The sequence below is a fragment of the Haliotis rufescens genome, unplaced genomic scaffold, assembly GCF_023055435.1.
Source record: "Haliotis rufescens isolate VD_foot unplaced genomic scaffold, xgHalRufe1.0.p SCAF_3, whole genome shotgun sequence".
Taxonomy (NCBI): Eukaryota; Metazoa; Mollusca; class Gastropoda; order Lepetellida; family Haliotidae; genus Haliotis; species Haliotis rufescens.
The window spans coordinates 57,409,496-57,432,125 of NW_025964001.1; the positions used below are offsets into that span (position 1 = coordinate 57,409,496).

The 22,630-nt window shown below is 41.5% G+C and overlaps 1 protein-coding gene across 2 annotated transcripts in view; it reads left to right on the top strand.

Annotated features, from left to right (window-relative positions):
* Nucleotides 1-22,630, top strand: part of LOC124115408 (dynein axonemal heavy chain 6-like) — a 135,847-nt gene that overhangs the window by 23,737 nt on the left and 89,480 nt on the right. For both annotated transcript variants that reach the window (XM_048403119.1, XM_048403120.1), the window contains 9 exons: nucleotides 4,956-5,026; nucleotides 7,611-7,746; nucleotides 12,174-12,408; nucleotides 13,637-13,745; nucleotides 14,987-15,099; nucleotides 15,950-16,182; nucleotides 17,230-17,352; nucleotides 20,880-21,053; nucleotides 22,340-22,558. In XM_048403119.1, the coding sequence (XP_048259076.1) occupies nucleotides 4,956-5,026; nucleotides 7,611-7,746; nucleotides 12,174-12,408; nucleotides 13,637-13,745; nucleotides 14,987-15,099; nucleotides 15,950-16,182; nucleotides 17,230-17,352; nucleotides 20,880-21,053; nucleotides 22,340-22,558 (1,413 nt within the window). The remainder of the gene's footprint in view (nucleotides 1-4,955; nucleotides 5,027-7,610; nucleotides 7,747-12,173; nucleotides 12,409-13,636; nucleotides 13,746-14,986; nucleotides 15,100-15,949; nucleotides 16,183-17,229; nucleotides 17,353-20,879; nucleotides 21,054-22,339; nucleotides 22,559-22,630) is intronic.

A 22,630-nucleotide genomic window follows, 5' to 3' on the forward strand; every position in this document is an offset into this window, starting at 1 on the left:
TTTCTTGAAATGGAATGACGTGAACATTTCTATGAAAGTTATGAAGCAAAGTAGTCTACGAACAGACGACCACAGACAGAAAAACTATTTTTAATGAAATTAGGGGTGATCATGTTGTGTCACGATAAACAGACTTCATATATCTTTGGCATCATGTGGAACCCTTACAATTGGTCGGATTGAACACGTCAAGTGGTCAAGCCATCAATCATTCGTTTTCAATATCTGTTTGTATTTATCTGAGATGATCTTTAACCGAAAGTGATATTATTATTATCATTATTATTGACCCATGTATCCCACAAGGCCAAAAGGATACACAGGCCACTATAAAAACTACTTTATATGTATACAGCTGAATACTTTTATGAAGTTAATCTGGATTAAGTCTGTCACTATTAACTGACAATATGATTGATCGATCATGATTTTAAATCTAAATATGTAAATAGAAACAAACATGCTACATCTATACTTTTAAATTGGGACAAATTTGAATTATTATTATTCTCTTAAATTGTTTGTTTTTTCATAAATAAAGGCCCAGAAAGCAAGTTTAATGATTATAGATAAGGAAAACTGACCTTTGTGGTTCTAAGCCATTGTAAATTGATAGAGTGCGGTGACTGGTTAACATTAAAGTTTCATGGATGCTGTATTCAAATTCTCCCTGATAAATGCATGCATCTCCCTGAAACTAAAGGCTTAATGTAACCCGTGAAGATCCGGGGTAGAATAGGTCTTCAGCAACCCATGCCTGCTGTGAAAAGCGACTATGCTTGTCGAAAGAGACGGCTAACGGGATCGGGTGGTTAGGCTTGGTGGCTTGGTTGATGCATGTCATCGTATCCCAATTGCGTAGATCGATGCTCATGATGTCAATCACTGGATTGTCTTGTCCAGACTCAATTATTTACTGACTGCCGTCATTTTGCTGGAATATTACTGAGTGCGGCATTAAACAACAACAAACAAACGAACAACAAACAAACACAGACTTAATGTTCACGGCACTCTCTGACAATTTATCAGATATATGAACTTAAGCAAATCACGACCCGACATTTGAACCTGCTGATCTGCATAATCTGTTCATTCCATAACAACAACAGGGGTGGAAGGTTTTCTCCGGGGCCAGTGAACGGCTACAGTGCACATGTCGAGTCGACGTGGCACATTGATGCATACTCACAGTTCATGAACTCCACATGTACGCCTCTCACTCCACCAGTGTCCCCCGTTCAATCGAATGGATTCTTCCACTGAATGCCTATTGTCCCCAAACTCAAATTCTTCTGAAGTTTGTTTAACAGTGGATTGTTTATACATGTATGTTATTGCCCGCATGTATTTCATTTACAGTAAAACAAGGATATAACAAACTATGAGGGACCGGAGAAATCAGTTCGTTATATCCGTTGTTCGTAATAGACGTATTCGCTCGGAAACGTCCGCCATCTTGGATTAAACGAAACACAATACACGTAATTGCAGCATTGACTTGTATTAGCAGTGATCGCTTCATAGCATTCAACTGATAACATTTCATAACATTCATTTAAGTATAACAAGGTTGATCCGTCACCGCTGATTGTGTTGATTCGCCGCGATTGTGTTGATTCGCCACTGATTGCGTACAGCCAATTGTCAGTGACACTTGACACTGAGTGAGATTTCTCAGTTCGCTATACACATCACTAATTATTGGTAGATGGGCTTGTTGGTGATCAGATATCAGTTTGCTTTATCCGCTAGTTCGCTGTACAGAGTTCATTATATACATAAATTTTATATGATATTATATAGGAGATAAATGGGGGATTTTTTAACAGTTCGTCGTATCCGTTTGTTCGCTATGTCCCTGTGCGTTATATCTGTGTTCTACTGTATTTATAATGTACATGATGTTACACGTACTGTTTATCAGGTTTATACCTGTATTGTCTGTGGTTATTTAATACTGACACATGTAACTCTGTAGCAAAGAGTATGTTCATCATGTTTATGTCTGTGTTGTCTGTGGTTTTAAAATACTGACATGTGTAATTCTGTAGCACAGACCATGTTTCAATGTTCCCGTTTACCGGTAATTACCATTTTTTTACTTGTAAAATTAGGCGTGGACCGGTAATTCATGTGACTGCCAGTCCCTGTGGACTGGCAAATAAAGTACCTTATAAATCTTTGTTGTTGAACAAAACATCGGCGATATTCATATAAGTATAGTTTTCGAACGAAAAAAGCTTGTCATCTGGGTTCCCCCTTGTCTATTCACATGCTTCATGGTTAAATATATATTTGTGGCGACTTCGTCAAAATATTCAAAACAAAATGAAGGGAAAATTGTTACTGAACTTTGTGTGAATGACATGTAGATCTAACTAAGTTGTTTCAGAGATAGCGTCATTGCATTGAACATGATGCTGATAAAAATTAAAATTAGATAATTTTCATGCGTTTTTTTAATTTGTTGAAAGTTGGGACTGAAAGAAATTAGGGGAGGCTGGTATTTCTTAGTTTCTAAGAACTGGCAGTTTCAAAAGCCAGTGGGAACACTGTGTTTGTCATTTTTATATCTGTATGGTATGAATTATGTCCCTTGTATCAAGGTCATTCGAAGATTCTATTTTTTGTCATGTCTACTGTTACATATGTTTTCATGTTCTTGATGCCTCCTGTAATCCAGTGTTTTATATCTCCATTCTATGATGATAAACCCTCGACCAATATACGCCATATCTCTACTCTAGAAGAGACATCACCTGATCTTGCTGATCACAAATTTGCACAGAATTTTGCTCACTTATGAGAGTAATTTTATTGGATGGTGAATTGTAGTGTTGTATCAGGCTCTTTACAATGCTATGGTTGCAAATGGGTCCAGGGTATTATCATAACATAATGGAGACTGTATGATGGAAGATGGCCTCATCTTCCTGAGGCTAGGGAATTAACTGGTATAAAAGTCCAGTTTCCACCCTTGCCTAACTAGGCTGGAACGTCTAAGTCATATTTTGGCTGGCCTAACGAGCCTATGCATAGTCCAATAAAAATCCCGTAACGAAATCGACATCCGGTTCATAAAACAACATGGCAACTGAAGTCCCGAATTCGTTCGATTTGAAGAATTTACAGTGTATGTGTACTGTCAATTGGGCGAAGACAGATATTTTAATTTTTTTAATCAAGGTGCTCAAGAGATATGATGCACTTCGCAAGGTAAAACCCGTTTTATCTGTGCATTATAGTCTATGCATAGTCTAATAGGAATCGCGTGAAGGAATTGACATTCGGTTTGTAAACAACATGGTAACTGCTGTGCTCAAGGTGCTCAAGAGATATGATGCACTTCGCGAGGTAAAACCCGTTTTATCTGTGCATTATAGTCTGTGCATAGTCCAATAGGATGAAATCTTTTCATGTTTCATCAACTCCCATTTTATTGCAATATGGATCTTGTTTATCGATGAGATTATCTTGACTTGGCACTGCCATTTTGTTTGAAGATGGAAACAGAACTTTTATAGTCAGTTAACTCTGGAAGATGATCTTGTTTATTGATGAGATCATCTTGACTGGGCACCGCCATTTTGTTTGAAGATGGAAACAGGACTTTTATAGTCAGTTAACTCTGGAAGATGGGATGACCTATGTCATATGCTCCATGTGTTTTGTAACATTAGCCTTCTGCTTCAAGGTACAAATCCTTCTCTACTTAGCGTCCCATGTGCCTATGTATATGCCTTCCCAGTGTATCGAGAGTGGTCATGTTACTTTCCCTATTCATGTATTATGTACTAACAATTGTATTTATTGAGATATTAGGCTAAAAAAAAAATAATAGTCTTGGTTCTCAGGCACTGCCCGCATCATCATAAAGTCTGCCGCATGTTTGGTTTTAATTTCCACTTTCAAAATGTTTTTAAAAAGTCAAAAATATTGGATGCAATATAGCACGCAGTTACTTCCGTTTACATGGCACTGCTTTACTGCGTATCTCGTGTTATGGTCATGGCAGCAATAGGAGTTTGTATGCTTGTTTATGTAGGGAGGCCCTTTCCCAGGTTGATGGTACTCAACTGTTTATTTTGCATACCAGTTTCAACAGGCAGAAAAGACAAATACACTGCCTGCCGGCACTATATTTTAAAAAGTCATTGCCTGAGAACCAATTCTATTATTTTTTTTAAGCCTTATAACTATTTTGTTGCACAAATGCTTGTACTACAGCTCCACACTGTTCATATTATTCTTCATAATATTATTCCTCATACTGATTACACACACATATTCTGACCTGACCCGTGAAGATCCAGGTTAGAAAAGGTCTTCAGCAACCCATGCTTGCCGTAAAAGGCGACTATGCTTGTCGTAAGAGGCGACTAATGGCATCGGGTGGTCAGGCTCGCTGACTTGGTTGATACATGTCATCGTATCCTAATTACATGAATTGATCTTCATGATATCAATCACTGTATTGTCTGGTCCAGACTCAGACTACCGCTAAACAAAGATCTGAAGACATCCCATTAAGGGTCACGTCAGAACGACCTTTCATTCGACCAATCAGTGCATCGCTTACCAGATTATGAAAGTGACAGTCGGAATGTGATTTCTAATAATGCAATCTCGAAAACGTTCACATGTATTCCGAACGATAATCACTGGTTTAACGACTGAATCCTTACAATCTAGACCATCTATAACCCATTCCAGAATGTTTTTTTTGTTCAGGTTTCAAACTGGTAATCGAGAATTTGTTTCGAAGCGTAGTTGCCAATTTGAAATTTGTGCTGTAAAGCACAAGAAAGCTGCCTTCTGATTGGTCATTGCATTGGTCGGTCAAAGTTCGTGCAAGGCCGGTCTGACGTGAGCCGTAATGGGATGTCCTCAGATCTTTGTTTAGAGAGAACTAAGATCTGATTTTAATGAGATTGGTTCTGGGTGTGTTTTAGGACTCCCAGAGTGACTCCGAGTCTGTCAGGACAGACATGAGCTATCGGCCCAGCTACCCAACATCACGGAGGTAAGATGGGCTTCATAGTTCTTGGCAGTTTGGTCTGTACTGGTGACAGGTCTGTGGGTTGGGTCTGTATTGGTGACAGGTCTGTTGGTGGGTCTGTATTGGTGACAGGTCTGTGGGTTGGGTCTGTAATGGTGACAGGTCTGTTGATGGGTCTGTATTGGTGACAAGTCTGTGGGTTGGGTCTGTATTGGTGACAGGTCTGTTGGTGGGTCTGTATTGGTGACAGGTCTGTGGAGTGAGTCTGTATTGGTGACAGGTCTGTGGGTTGGGTCTGTATTGGTGACAGGTCTGTGGGGTTGGGTCTGTATTGGTGACAGGTCTGTTGGTTGGGTCTGTATTGGTGACAGGTCTGTGGGTTGGGTCTGTATTGGTGACAGGTCTGTGAGGTGGGGTCTTTATTGGTTACAGGCCTGTTGGGTGGGGTCTGTATTGGTGACAGGTCTGTGAGGTTGGGTCTGTATTCATGACAAGTCTGTGGGGTGGGGTCTGTATTGGTGACAGGTCTGTGGGTTGGGTCTGTATTGGTGACAGGTCTGTGGGGGTGGGTCTGTATTGGTAACAGGTCTGTGGAGTGAGTCTGTATTGGTGACAGGTCTGTGGGTTGGGTCTGTATTGGTGCCAGGTCTGTGGGTTGGGTCTGTATTGGTGACAGGTCTGTGTATGGGGTCTATATTGGTGACAGGTCTGTGGGTTGGGTCTGTAGTGGTGACAGGTCTGTTCGTGGGGTCTATATTGGTAGCAGGTCTTTTGGGTTGGGTCTTTATTGGTGACAGGTCAGTGGGGTGGGGTCTGTATTGGTGACAGGTCTGTGAGGTGGGGTCTTTATTGGTTACAGGCCTGTGGGGTGGGGTCTGTATTGGTGACAGGTCTATGAGGTTGGGTCTGTATTCGTGACAAGTCTGTGGGGTGGGGTCTGTATTGGTGACAGGCCTGTGGGGTGGGGTCTGTATTGGTGACAGACCTGTTGGGTGGGCCTGTATTGGTGACAGGTCTGTGGGTTGGGTCTGTATTGGTGACAGGTCTGTGGGGTTGGGTCTGTATTGGTGACAGGTCTGTTGGTTGGGTCTGTATTGGTGACAGGTCTGTGGGTTGGGTCTGTATTGGTGACAGGTCTGTGAGGTGGGGTCTTTATTGGTTACAGGCCTGTTGGGTGGGGTCTGTATTGGTGACAGGTCTGTGAGGTTGGGTCTGTATTCATGACAAGTCTGTGGGGTGGGGTCTGTATTGGTGACAGGTCTGTGGGTTGGGTCTGTATTGGTGACAGGTCTGTGGGGGTGGGTCTGTATTGGTAACAGGTCTGTGGAGTGAGTCTGTATTGGTGACAGGTCTGTGGGTTGGGTCTGTATTGGTGCCAGGTCTGTGGGTTGGGTCTGTATTGGTGACAGGTCTGTGTATGGGGTCTATATTGGTGACAGGTCTGTGGGTTGGGTCTGTAGTGGTGACAGGTCTGTTCGTGGGGTCTATATTGGTAGCAGGTCTTTTGGGTTGGGTCTTTATTGGTGACAGGTCAGTGGGGTGGGGTCTGTATTGGTGACAGGTCTGTGAGGTGGGGTCTTTATTGGTTACAGGCCTGTGGGGTGGGGTCTGTATTGGTGACAGGTCTATGAGGTTGGGTCTGTATTCGTGACAAGTCTGTGGGGTGGGGTCTGTATTGGTGACAGGCCTGTGGGGTGGGGTCTGTATTGGTGACAGACCTGTTGGGTGGGCCTGTATTGGTGACAGGTCTGTGGGTTGGGTCTGTATTGGTGACAGGTCTGTGGGTTGGGTCTGTATTGGTGCGAGGTCTGTGGGTTGGGTCTGTATTGGTGACAGGTCTGTGGGTTGGGTCTGTATTGGTGCCAGGTCTGTGGGTTGGGTCTGTATTGGTGACAGGTCTGTGTATGGGGTCTATATTGGTGACAGGTCTGTGGGTTGGGTCTGTAGTGGTGACAGGTCTGTGTGTGGGGTCTATATTGGTAGCAGGTCTTTTGGGTTGGGTCTTTATTGGTGACAGGTCAGTGGGGTGGGGTCTGTATTGGTGACAGGTCTATGGGTTGGGTCTGTATTGGTGACAGGTCTGTGAGGTGGGGTCTTTATTGGTTACAGGCCTGTGGGGTGGGGTCTGTATTGGTGACAGGTCTATGAGGTTGGGTCTGTATTCGTGACAAGTCTGTGGGGTGGGGTCTGTATTGGTGACAGGCCTGTGGGGTGGGGTCTGTATTGGTGACAGACCTGTTGGGTGGGCCTGTATTGGTGACAGGTCTGTGGGTTGGGTCTGTATTGGTGACAGGTCTGTGGAATGGGTCTGTATTGGTGACAGGTCTGTGGGTTGGGTCTGTATTGGTGACAGGTCTGTGAGGTGGGGTCTGTATTGGTTACAGGTCTATGAGGTAGGGTCTGTATTGGTGACAGGCCTGTGGGTTTGGTCTGTATTGGTGACAGGTCTCTGGGTGGGGTCTATATGACACATCTACAGCGTCTAAAAACTTGATGTTTTCAGTGTGAAATGAGCTTTTGTTTGGTGTTTTTTGTTTAGAAAATTGAAAAGAATCTTTATCCTATCATATGTAGCTTCATATTTTGATAAATACCATCTGACCAACAGACGAATGTCATCTGAGTCCATCCTTACTCCAAAGACATCAGCCCGTCCAGTGGAAGTGACCAAAAATGGCTATGTCATCCCACAGTATGACTTTGACCAACCAGAGGAGAGACAAGGACCACCTGACATTGACCAGGTCAGAATTTGAACCTAGCTTTTCACGATTCAATGTACCCCATGGTAATTCCAATTTAGAATGGTTCCCCAGCAACCTATGCTCGTTGTAAGAGGCCACCAGATGGATTGGGCAGTCAAGCTGGTGACATGGTGAATTGCGTGTCATTGTACCACAATGGTGGTGATTTGGGCTCACAATATTGATCACTGGATTATCTGGTCCCGACTCAGTTATCATATTGCTGGAATATTGCTGAGTGCAACAATCACATACATACTTTTGAATGTCATTTTCAAGCCAGAAAGAGATATCTGCTCAAGGAGTTAAAATTTATAATGTCGCATCGGCATTATTTCAGCCATATCTGCTCTAGGACAAATCTACAATGAAAGAATGAATGAAATATTAACTATATTGTTTTGAGATATAATTGGTGCCAACATTATGGGTAAATAAGTTAAAAGACATTAAATTTGGAATTCGTATTCGTGTATTTAGTGAGCAGTAGACTGTAGGGGAACAACAGGATTTGTCATAGATTTGTCACAGCCACGTTACAGCCACTTCGTCTGGGACAGCGACCCTCTGTTGCACCCCCATCCCCATCAGGTACCTCTGGTAATGCCATCTCATGCTCTATATATAGATGGAACTGGATTCTCCAGTTTTCAAGCCAAAGGCTCTGACAATCAGTTAGTATGACCTTCTGGGGGCACGGGTGGCCCAGTCGTCTAAGTCGCCGCAATTCGCTGTACAGAGTTGCGTCCCTTGGGCACGCCAGAAACCTATGATTGCTGGTTCGAATCCCGGTTCGCCCCGATTATGTTTCTAGGTTTGTCAGCACCATACCTGTGCTCGTGGGTTTCACTGAAGTGGTAAACGTCTGAGACCTGCATCACTTCGGGCTTTCCTCCCACAATTAAGCTGACACGCCACGATATAACTGGAATACTGTTAAAAGCGGTGTTAAACCCTACTCACTCCCTCACTACTTATGGCCTTCAGGTACCTAGCATTATATAAGGGATGCCAATCCTGAAACAGAGTCTGATGAATACCACTAAGTTGGAAACTAGCTACTCATGTTATGACAGCCGGACTGTCTGACTCCCTAGTTATATTCATGGATTTAGGCTGTTTATGAACATTTGGAATGTTTAGATGTATAAATATTTTTATTGCTTTTGATTTGATATTGATAATATTAAATTATCCAGTCTGAAAATCAACAATGGAAATTGTCTACAAGTTTCATCACTTTCTTTTTTTGTGTACAGATTTGGTGTGTTTGTAAAACTTGGTAAACAGGCATGTTGACAAACTTTTCACAGCATTACCACTTGTCTAGGTGTATAGTCTGGAAGGTAATTTAAGGTACCGACGTTTACTACAATATCTGAAAAACTATCAGAAACCTACTCCAGTCAAAGTTGGTATGAGATTATTAAACAGTCATACATAACTGGATATTACATTTAAAGACAATCGGTGCATGAATAAAAAATCTGTCTATTTAGCTATCACTATATTTCATCAACAACCAGACCTGTTCGTCACGGGTGGAACGAGCATTAATTGAAACAGCCATCTGCATAATGCTACCCCTGCGTCACAGGGCCATATGACGCAGTTGAACCAATCTACTCAACTCGAGAGGGTGCACGGGAATCATGCACGCACAAATACGGTGTTAGCGTTGGGCGTCTCAACGTGCATGATTCCCGAGCACCCTTTCGAGTTGAGTAGATTGGTTCAACTGTGTCATATGGCCCTGGGATGCAGGGGTAGCATTATGCAGATGGCTGTTTCAATGAATGCTCGTTCCACCTGTGACGAACAGGTCTGGTTGTTGATGAAATATAGTGATAGCTAAATAGACAGATTTTTTATTCATGCACCGATTGTATCCAGTTATGTATGACTGTTTAATAATCTCATACCAACTTTGACTGGAGTAGGTCTGATAGTTTTTCAGATATTGTAGTAAACGTCGGTACCTTAAATTACCTTCCAGACTGTATGTATCACATACAAATTGCAAATGCAGGGACACAGTTCATTTATCACAGAGAACATTGCTTTTGTCATGTGTAAACGATGGCACATTCTTATAGCATTGTAGATTGATGTCAAACACCATGATAAATTAAAATGCTCTTTTCACAAATGGTTGATGAGTTTCATACTTTCACCAAGTATATGTTTCACAATTTCAACTGCTTGTGCACATTCACGCTCTATTCTATGTGATCAGTAGTTTTATAGCTTCCAGTTGTCTTTTGGTAATCGTGGTAATATCATTTAATTTGTACTGTATGTTGAAGCTTAATGGACTATTGTCATGTTATGGGCATTCATTTTTTACTTTAATACTGGCCATGTTTGTATGCAATGACCAAAATTTAAAATGAAAGTCAATGAGTTTGTTATGTTGACAGTTAAAGATATAGAGGGTCTGTGGATTCCAATACTATAGAATCATACTGATTCCAATACTGTAGAATCATACAAATTCCAATACTATAGAATCATACAGATTCCAATACTATAGAATCATACAGATTCCAATGCTATAGAATCATACAGATTCCAATACTATAGAATCATACAGATTCCAATACTATAGAATCATGCGGATTCCAATACTAAAGAATCATACGGATTCCAATACTGTAGAATCATACAGATTCCAATGCTATAGAATCATACAGATTCCAACACTTTCGAATCATACAGATTCTAACACTATAGAATCATACAGATTCAAATACTAAAGAATCATACATCAAGGACTCCAGGACCTCTCATTTTGAAAGTGTGGGTATTTGAGGAAAGTTGGTCAAATACTATCAGTTGTTTGTAATGTCTGGTGGATGTCAGAGTTGGTTGGTTAGTAAATATCACAGAGGCAAAATTCAGTGGTTCTTAGTTGAAGATAAAATATTCTGTAAATATTTAGTACCGTATTCGACGTAATAAGCGCCCAGGGCGCTCTCGAAATTAAAAATAGGGGGCTCTTATTAGAATATTATTTTGTAGAAAAAAACGGAGTTGAAAGATAAATTTCGTGGTTTATGCTGACAGCCTGAAATGTTTATATACGACAGGTATATTTTTCCAGAATTTAAATGCCCATAATTAAGGGTGCATATAACACACGAGTGCGCATTATACACGAATAAATAAGTCTTTTGTACATTGACCAATCGGAAGGGGTGCTAATTGGGATTGTTCACTAGCCAATATATTAGCAAATATGGCCGTGGGCACTTATTAGAGCGGGGCTCTTATTACGTCAAATACGGTATGTATACTGTAATATTTCCATGTTTTGAGATGCATGGGTGGTTCAGTGGTCCTGCTCTGTTTATCATGAGTTTGAATCCCAGATTAGACCCAAGTATGATCATAGATCTGTCAGCATTGGATTTCACTGAAGAGTTTACATTGCATCACTTTGGACTTTTCTCCTTGTTAAACTGACCATCTTCAAGCATCCTCATGGTGAATACTCTGGACCAATTTACCATGTTTACAGCTAAGGCTTAGTTTTGGAGTCAACATCACCATCTCGCTTATCAATACCAATCCAATCGGACAAGTTTCAGATGCTGAGGAGGAAACGGTTTATCATGTTATGTTGCTTGTCACATTGTTGCTGTCAGTTCTACTGCTACTTGGGGTGGTCGGGTAGCCTCGTGGTTAAAGCGTTCGCTCGTCATGTCGCAGACCCAGGGTTCTATTCCCGACATGGGTATAATGTGTGAAGCCCATTTCTGGTGTCCCTGCTGTGATATTGCTGGAGTATTGCTAAAAGCGGTGTACAACCATACTCACTCACTCACTCTACTGCTACTTCATAGAATATGCATTCTGTTTGAAATCAGTTTAGTCCTGGACCCATTTGCTACCACAGGTTTGTTCGGAAGTGATATTACCAGTTCAGTCACTAACTTAGCACACAGTTTCTCTCATTCATGAGCCTCAAATCAACTACCAGTCAGTGTGATTCTTCTAAATGAGAGTTTGGCACAGATCTACATTTAAAATGGCAGCCTTGTAGGAGGTAGTCACAAAACATGATAAAACATTTAGTTTTACGGTGACCTGAGTATTGATGATATCGAAGCTTGTAATTTGATTGGATGGCTATTTTTAGCTTTGTTTCAATCGAACAGGATTCAAATGATGTCATGTTAACAAATGGATCGAGGGTATTTATGATCATGGAACAATGACAGAATGGAGATATAGTACACTGGATATTCAATGACGTAAACTGACAATATTTAACTGAAATTCAGCATTAAACCCTAATTCATTTAAAATGATATTTTGATTGCTAATGACTCTTAGGAAATTATGGAAATATAAGCTTGTATAGACTAAAACTCTGGCAAGCTAGATGTCAATTCCTGTCATCGTGTGGCATCTATGTCTGTCAGGTTCTGGAGGAACTGAGGCACAAGGAGATAGTGGAAGAGATTGTCTCCCCTGTGTTCCATGTCTCCCTCGTCCTGAACGTCCCCAAACCCTCCACTGGGCAGTCGACACGGAGACAGAGCTCTCCCCGGCATCACAACCGTAGCCCACAAGGCCGGAGAACCAGCTCTTTCAACAAAGACGAGAGGGCAGTCAAAAAGAAGATTGTCAAGTTTCCCGACGAGGAACCTATCTCTGGTAAGTGGCTGAATAAGAAAGTTGTCGTATGCGTTTGTGTAACTAATAAACTACCGTATTCGACATAATAAACGCCCCACTCTAATAAGCGCCCATGGCAATATTTGTTAATATATTGGCTAGTGAACAATCCCAATTAGCATCCCTTCCGATTGATCAATGTACACAAGACTTATTTATTCGTGTATAATACGCACTCGTGTGTTATATGCACCCTTAATTATGGGCAATTAAATTCTGGAAAAATATATCTGTTGTATATAAACAGTTCAGGCTGTCAGCATAATCCACGAAATTTATCTTTCAACTCTGTTTTTTTCCACCAAAATAATATTCTAATAAGAGCCCCCTATTTCTAATTTTGAGAGCGCCCTGGGCGCTTATTACGTCGAATACAGTAAGTGCAATAATCTTGGACGCTACGTTAAACCCAATTTCACCTCACCAACTATTTGGGGGCGGTCGGGTAGCCTAGTGGTTAAAGCGTTCGCTCGTCACGCCGAAGACCCGGGTTCGATTCCCGACATGGGTACAATGTGTGAAGCCCATTTCTGGTGTCCCCCGCCGTGATATTGCTGGAATATTGCTAAAAGCGGCGTGAAAACATACTCACTCACTCACTCATTCACCAACTGTTTGACATTTTGAAAATATTAAGATCTGAAACTTTATCTGATAACAATTCTTATCATAGCATACATTGTATCAGATGTTCTTAGTTATTCACAGTTTCCTTGGAGTTTCTGTTGTAATTGCTCGATACTATTTATGTTTTTAAGATATCATGAAAAGCAACTGATTCCGTGCCATCTGATTGGCTAACTGAGCAACTTTTCTGTATGTTTACTTTTCCTTAAACTGCAGGGGGAAAAAGTAGGCCAGGTCCACTAGCGACTACTCTTTCCTGATTGGCTGATAATAGAATGGGAGGGGCTTGTGTTGCATTAATGGGATGAACAATGTCACTTATTTCGTATTGTTGTCTTCATTTTTGTGTGTTTTGTCAGCATCCCTGTCCATAAGCTGAGCTTTAGGGGCATTGGTGGCCCACTGGTGTAAGTTGCAAAAGTTTGTTGTGCAGAGTTGCATCACTTAGCCTTTCCAGGATCCTCTAATCGTGGGTTTGAATCCCAGATTCACCCTGATATCATGATAGTGATGAGTACTGTTCCAAGATGAGCTAAACCAAACTCATGTACATACATGTATGTTGTTCTGTTGTGTACAGAGAGTGAGAGTGACTACTTGAGTGGGTCTGACGAAGAGGACCAGCGCTACTCGGATGAGGAGGAGGAGGACCCCACAAGGAACAGATTTGCCTACACAGAGGCAGTAGAGTGAGTGCAGGGAAATATTAGCTACTCTAAGATTTATAAGCTTTATGTCAGAATTTATACTCCGTCTAAAATTATCTTATGAACAAAATTGGCACGCAGCTCTTTCATCAAGCTCAAAATCAACTCTTTACAGTTTATTCAAAACAAATATTGGCTTAGAAACATATTTAAAAGAATTATCAATTTTTAAATATAGGCGTGCCCTAGCGCAATTTAGATGCTGTTCCCACCAGCTCCGAATTGAGACTGGGAGGTATAAAAAAAGAGTAAAAATCTGAAAGGTTGTGCCTGGCTTGCAATCAAAATCAAATTGACGATGAATTTCATTTCATAATAATTTGTGATCGATATGTACATTTAAGACGAAAATATATACCCAAAATGTTTTACCTGTACCCCTCCATACATACGTTTAATATTCTAATGGCATCAAATAATGTAATAATCATTCAAAATCTATCCGTATTCATTTACAAAGCAATGAAACTACGTCTTGTGTAAATTTTGTATTATAATGTTTCTCTCTCACTGTATACTCTGTAATATATAATGGGCCTGTGGCCTACAATACATAATGAATAGAGACTATTTTACAAGATTTATTGAAGATTTTGAACATTTATTTACATAATAAAAAAGGTGCAATAGGCACAAAATATGTATTAACTCACTCACTCACTCACGACAAACAAACAGTAAACAATTTTAAACATGTTTATAGTTATTTCTACTTATTATATGAAGTCAGTATAGAGCTTGGAGTAGGATGTTTCACTCCTGTTTGTAAGTGTGCATGTCTGCACTTCCAGTGACATTTCTTAATAATTGTTCCTGGCCTTATGTGAATACCGTTTTTGACATAATAAGAGCCCAGGGCACTCTTAAAATTAGAAATAGGGGGCTCTTATTAGAATATAATTTTGGTGAGAAAAAACAGAGTTGAAAGATCATAAATTTCGTGGTTTATGGTGACAACCTGAAATGATACAAAAGAAAAGTCGTATTATACACGACAGATATATTTTTCAGAATTTAATTGTTCATAATTAAGGATGCATATAACACACGAGTGCGTATTATACCCAAATAAATGAGACTTGTGTACATTGATCAATCGGAAGGGGTGCTCATTGGGATTGTTCACTAGCCAATATATTAGCAAATATAGCCGTGGGCGCTTATTAGAGTGGGGTGATTATTACGTCGAATACAGTATGGTTGTTACATGTGTGATATTTCAGAGACTCCTCTCCCCGACAAGACCTGTCTTCGTCCTACGTCAGCCTGTCGCCTACCGAGATGGACTTTAAGACCAGTGTCTTTGAACTCATAACTGGCTTTGAAAACACTGTTGGTAGGTTTAAATTTAACAAATCGATTCCTTCACTAACAGTACTTTTGATGGAAACTAAACACCCATGGCACACAATGTGATGCCGAATGAAATAAAATATATTCAGACACACAAGTTTACAACTATGAACATTTGCGTTTATTTCAACTTACGAAAACTAATTTGTTAACGAAACATCATTTATAAAACACATTCTTTTACATTATATAATATACGATACACTGGATTAGAAAATTAATTTCTCCTCTTGAGGACAACCTACAGTATTTGTCCGCAGATAAGCCGAATTCTGAGGACCAGAAAAAGATTCTGTAGAAAGGGGTCGGCTTATCCATGGGATGCACTTTCATGACAGTAGTTTTCAGATCGTGATCTGTCAGAAACATCGCCTGAATGACGGTCCGATAGATTACATGCATGTTGTAAAAGATGACTAAATCGGATCAGATGGTCAGACTCGGTGGCATGGTCATCTGGGTGTCAATAGACCCTGATGGTGTGGGATGTGCCTCATAACGCTCTCTTCTTGAGGATTCTGGGTTGGAATAAATTCCCAACAACCAATGTGTGTTGTTAAAGATGACTAAATCGGATCAGATCGTCCGACTTGGTCAATTGGGTGTCATCTGGCCCTGACGGTGTGGGATGTGGCTCATATCAATATGAAACTGGTCTTTATTTACAGGTTGAGGTTATATAGTTGGAATATTGCTGAGCATGATGTTAAGCAACATACAAACAAATTCTGTTTTTCTCCTACCCTTTAATTTTATTAAATATTAAAATCTTAAAACTTCAAAAGTGTTGCCTTTACATGCTCATATATGACAACTCTGTATTTTCTCCACAGCAAAAGTAGTTCCAATGTTACGAGAACCCAAACTAGCTGTGTTCTACTCCCCTCCTAAGCATGACCTCCGCCTCAAGTTTGATGAGGAAGAGGAGGAAGAGAGAAGAGAGCTGCAGATGCCTTGGCCTGACATTGACCTCCTGCTTCGGGATGACCCTCAGTACCAGAAGATGCTGGCCGAGATCTCATCCTACGTCCACATGGAGCTGGAGCTGATCAAGCAGTTCTCCACGGTAACAGCCTTGACCTTATGACACAAAGCAATTGTTGAAACGTCTTCTTACACTTAACCGCCTCTGTGGTCTAGTGGTAGAGTATCCGTCCAACGAGCCGGAGGTCCGGGGTTCGATCACCGGCCTCGTCATACCCAAAGACGTTAAAAGATGGTACTTGTTGTTACCCTGTCTGGCGCTTGGCATTAAGGGGATGAAATAAGGACTGGTCGGCTCGGAATCAGTATACTGTGTCTGAGTGGGGTATTCATGATCAACTGCGGCATAGTATCCCAGTGGGCTAGCACTATAAATCGACATCAGTCCAGACTAGTACAAGCAGCCACACACACACACACGCACACACACACACGTGCATGCATGTGACTATATAAGTGCTATAATCTTGGACGTGACATTAAAACCGAATTGACCTCACATCACCTTACCTTCCAATGCTTTGACAAAATGGTAGTCCTGAAATCGCTTTTTGTGAGGTGGTATACTGAATGTCCTCAGATTGTAAATTTAAATTGTAATTTAAATTCTTTGACAAGAGAGTCCTGAAATCTTTTTTTAGAATAACTTCCCAACAAACTATGCTCGCCATAAGAGGCACCAAAAATGGATTGGATGGTCAGTTTCGGTGACTAAGTACATTGTGTATCATCATTCCCTATGACGCTGGACTCTGCTCATAATATCAATCACACTTTTGTCTGGTCCAGACTTTATTATTTACACTGCATATCTTGTTATGACATGAGACCCGTGAAGATTCCGGGATAGAATAGGTCTTCAGCAACCCATACTTGCCGTAAAAGGCGACTATGCTTGTCGTAAAAGGCGACTAATGGGATCGGGTGGTCAGGCTCGCTGACTTGGTTGATACATGTCATGATCCCAATTGTGTGGATCGATGCTCATGATGTCAATCACTGGATTGTCTGGTCCAGACTCGATTATTTTACAGACCGCCATCATATAGCTTGAATATTGCTGAGTGCGGCGTTAAACAACAAACAAACAAACAAATGTTATGACATGAAGTTGATTGGTTGGTTCCAGGACTACGACCAGTTTTGTACTATGGTAGACCAGTCACGGTCTATGGATGTGGAGGAGTCGATGGCCAAGAGGAACTGGTCAACCGAGGAATTCAACCATGTGCTGGCTGCTCATACAGAGATGGTAGGACATTTTAGCAGAAGTAGAAATAATCCCAGCCATGGCTAATAATATTTGAAAGGCCTAGGCGGCATTGTTATATAGGTACTACAGAATGTACTCTAGGTACTTTTCTGTATTAAAAGTGAGTGAGTGAGTTGTATTAAATGCTGCTTTTAAAAGTATTCCAGTTATATCACGGCGTGTCAGCTTAATGTGGGAGGAAAGCCCGAAGTGATGCAGGTCGACGTTAACCACTTCGGTGAAACCCACGAGCACGGGTATGGTGCTGACAAACCTAGAAACATAATCGGGGCAAACCGGGATACGAACCACAACCATAGGTTTCTGGCATGCCCAAGGGACGCAACTCTGTGACATCTTAGATGACTGGGCCACTCATGCCCCCCCTGTATTAAGAAGTATACTAGATCCTAAATCAGACTACCTACTTAGATCTAGGTGTTCAATACAACGTATTGCTGCAAATGGATGAGTCCATCCAACAGTGAGCAAAACACTGTAGGCCACGGTAAACTCAATCATGACTGTGAAGACCAATGACAAAGAAAGTGTGGTTTATTTCACGATAATGCATTGTTCTACCATGACGTCATTTCTGGAGATTCGAACATGCACTCGCAACTTCATGACGTCGTGTAGTGGACAATGTTATTTTTGAGAGGGGAGTGTCTAGTGAGCTGTTCCCATTAGCTGGGCAATGCAGATAAAAGCGATTGCCGAATGATCGCATCCAAAAGCGGGAGAGATATGACAATCGATATTGAGAGAAAAGAAATTGATGTAAGGATTGTGAGAATATATAGGAAGTACCAGCCTGTGCATAAAATGGACTTGTCCAACATTGACAAGGTCCGATATATTGAGGAAGTCATCATTATAAAAATATGGGTACATATTTTTAAAGCTTAAACATTTCTGTATCATCACCCTAAAAGAGGCTGTACATTATGCTAATATCTCATATAAGAAATAAACAACTCTTGGTCGTTGTTTATCATACACTAAAACACTCCGGAGAGAATAAACAAAATCCTTGTTATTTTGCCACCACAGTCTCCACTCGCTAATAACAATCTACACCCACAGCATGCAAGATTGTTGGTTGGTTGGTTTGTTCTTTAACACCGCACTCAGCAATATTCCAGCTATATGACGGCGGTCTGTAAATAATCGAGTCTGGACCAGACAAGCCAGTAATTGATATCATGAGCATCGATCCACACAATTGGGATCGATGACATGCATCAACCAAGTCAGCGAGCCTGACCACCCGATCCCGTTAGTCGCCTTTTACGACAAGCATAGTCACCTTTTACGGCAAGCTTGGGTTGCAGAAGATATATTCTACCCCGGACTCTTCACGGGTCCACAGCATGAAAGACTTTACATTACAAGTTAAACCCAAAATTGTTTTGCTCACCATTTTGATAGACTCGCCCAGCCACCGCCATGCTGTGGCCATCTTGGGTCCCTTTCTGTATTACTATTTAGAGCTAAGGTACATTTCTGTGTACAGAGAGGTATTTGAGGTACATTTCTGTCGTACCCAATGCAAGGACCCCTTAGGCACTGGGGGGAGTTTAAAGAACACCACTCTGCAGGCTTATACAACATCTCAGGCTATTTTTCACTTATTACATGCTGTTTAACACAATTGTATGTACGGGTAGTCTTGTCACATCCAGTTAGAGAAACCTCACTTTACCAGTTTCTAAAAAGGAAAGGACTGCCTCCGCTGTCTAGTGGTAGAGCGTCGGCCGAACTGCGGAAATTCCGTGGTTCAATCCCCAGCTGTGTCATACCAAAAGACGTTAAAAGATGGTACTTGTTGTTACCCTGTCTGGCGCTCGGCATTACTGGTCTAAAACATGGATTGGTCGGCTCGGAGTCAGTTTTCTGTGTCGGAGTGGGGTATTCATGTTAAACTGCGGCATGGTATCTCAGTGAGCTATCACTATAAATCGGCACCAGTCCGAACTAGTACAAGCAGCCACACAAACACACACACGTGCATGTCACAAGTGCAATAATCTTGGACACGACGTTAATCCCCATTTCACCCCATCTCACCTGAAAAGGGAAGTGATTGAGTGAGGACAAGTTCATGTTCATCAGGCCTTGTAGATGGTTCTGACCACCACAGAATGTTCATGAAAATTTAACAAATTACAAATAGCCAAACAGTTAATGTAATGAATACTGTATCAAAGATCCGTGAAGATTCCGGGGTAGAATAGGTCTTCAGCAACCCATGCTTGCTGTAAAAGGTGACTATGCTTGTCATAAAAGACGACTAACGAGATCGGGTGGTCAGGCTCACCGGCTTGGTTGATGCATGTCATCCTATCCCAATTGTGTGGATCGATGCTCATGATATCAATCGCTGGTTTGTCTGGTTCAGACTCGATTATTTACAGACCGCCATCATATAGCTGGAATATTGCTGAGTGCAGCGTTAAACAACAAACCAACAACAACAACAACCGTATGAAAACGACTTTTCCAAAGATGGGGTCGTGATTGCAGGGTGTCTTGTAGGTGGAACATGAAGGCTTTTTAGTGGAACCCTGTTAATCCAACTACCTCTGTTATAAATATCAACCATATACCTGAATCTACATATTTCTTAATCTGACTTGAGTTACCTCCCACCGTAAGTACCTTTAAACCACAATATCTTGAACAACATCACATGTGATACTTTTTCCATATTTCTAATTAAGGTGATTTGTTAGTTGTTTCCAAATGTTTTGTTATAAAAAGCTTGAATGTATGACATAATATTTTCACATATTTATGCAATAACTATGAAGTCATAAACTATGACCGTCTGGATTCAAATTTTCCATCTAAATTAGCAATTTAATGCAGTACAGTTTTCATTCGTAAGAGGTGACTAACGGGATCGGGTGGTCAGGCTCACTGACTTGGTTGATGCATGACATCGTATCCCAATTGAGTGGATCAATGCTCATGATATCAATCACTGGATTGTCTTGTCCAGACTTGATCATTTACAGACCGCCATCATATAGCTGGAATATTGCTTACTGCGCGTTGAACAACAAAACAACCAACCAAATCATTTTCAGGAACACCCAGAATGTCGTCTTCCTGTCTTGATAAGTGTGATTTCACTGTATTGCTTTTAGTGATTCATTCACCAGCTCAAATTTGTATCTAATCTGTCTCAAGTGAATTTGGAACATTATGCAGCACTCTCATTGTTTGATGGTTTCGGTTTGGTTTGTCGTTTAACGCCGCACTCAGTAATATTCCAGCAATATGACGGCGATCTGTAAATAATCGAGTCTGGACCAGACAGTCCAGTGATTTACACCATGAACATCGATCCACGCAATTGGGACCGATGACATGCATCAACCAAGTCAGCCAGCCTGACCACCCGATTACGGCAAGCATGGGTTGCTGAAGACCTATTCTTCCCCAGATCTTCACGGGTCTCTCATTCTTTGAAGTTGCAACTTAATGTTTAGTGTTATGATGATAATGATGACTCTTTCCAGGTGACTCGGATGAATCTTATGATCCTGAGTCGGAGAATCTCAATGATCCAGGTGTCGGTCACGGACTACTACAACTCCTGTCTGCCCTTTCCCCAGAAGATCATTGACATCATCCACAGACGGCTGCCAGTCACCGCCAACAAGCGCAATGAAGACCTGCTCTCTATCATTAAGGTATTGTATGGCTTAGATAAGGGGACAGATGACAATATGGGGCATTTTCTATGAAGCATGTTTATAGCATTTTTTAAAAATGGATGTTTTTTTTAGATTGAGGCCCAGAATAAATCCCTTATACCCCTCTTCAAAGCGAAAAGCTGCCCGCTTTTTCCGAGTCAGTGGAAGTCACATGACAATCGAACAGCTGTTTTCAATCAATTTTGAATTTGTTTGCAATATTTTACACATCCTCCCGAGGCAAGAGAGTTAACTGACTTTAAAAGTCCAGTTTCCACCCTTGCCGAACTAGGCTGGAATTCCTGGGCTCAATCGTAGCGCCACCAGTGGCTATTACGAGTTATGTCCCTTCTAAGCCTCTCCTATGGACCAATCCGATTCCATCACTTGCATTTGTTTCAAACAAAATGGCGGCACCCAGGCAAGACGATCTGATCGATAATAAAGATCTATATTTTGATAAAACGGGTCTTATATCGTGAAGTGCCTCAAATCACACGACCACCTCGATTAAAAACATGGAAAGGTTTGGAAAATACCTGTTGACAACGAGTTGGCGGTGCACATGCTTTGCAAATTCTGCAATCGACCGAAATCTGCACGACAGTTTACGAACTGGATTTCAATTTCGGTGCACGATTTTGATTGGACTATGCATAGACTATGTTAGTCCAGCCAAAATGTAACTCCATAATACCAGCCTAGTTCGGCAAGGGTGGCAACTGGACTTTTAAAGTCAGTTGACTCCCTTGCCTCGGGAAGATGTATTTTACAATGCATTATTAAAACATGTCGGTAAGATAAATTTGTTGTAGCCTGATCACTCGGGGTACATGGGGTTTTATGCATTCCTCGTTAGGTTTTAAATCACTCACTCCAGGAAGTGGTATAAAACCTAACGAGGGAAACATAAAATCCCCTGTACTCCTCGTGATCGTGCAACAACTTATAACGTATTGTGCCTTGTAGGGAGCATCGGGGGCAGGGGTGGCCCAGTCGTCTAAGGCGCCGCGATTCTCTGTGCAGAGTTGCGTCCCTTGGGCACAACAGAAACCTATGAATGTCGGTTCAAATCCCGGTTCACCCCGATTATGTTTCTAGGTTTGTCAGCACCATACCCGTGCTCGTGGGTTTCACCGAAGTGGTAAACATCTCAGACCTGCATCACTTCGGGCTTTCCTCCCACATTAAGCTGACACGCCGTGGTATAACTGGAATAATGTTAAAAGCGGCGTAAAACCCGACTCACTCACTCACTCACTATAACATATTGTGCCTTGTAGGGAGCATCAAGTCGACTGGACAAGCCGCCAGCATCGGTGGAGGAGTTTGTGGACCATCTGTCCTTCCTGGGTCGGATGTCCAACGAACTGGCTGCTCTAGAGAAGGAGTTCAACATTGTCAACAAACTCTTCACCATAGCCAAGGACTACTATGTAGCGATCGAACCTGAGGACCTAGCTCTGTATCAGACCCTTGGCCCAAGCTTCCAGCATTTGAAGGTAGGTGAAGGTCGGTGCTCTATTGACTCGATGTCGTGACAGGATCGCTATGAGATTTGGAAAACAATGGCT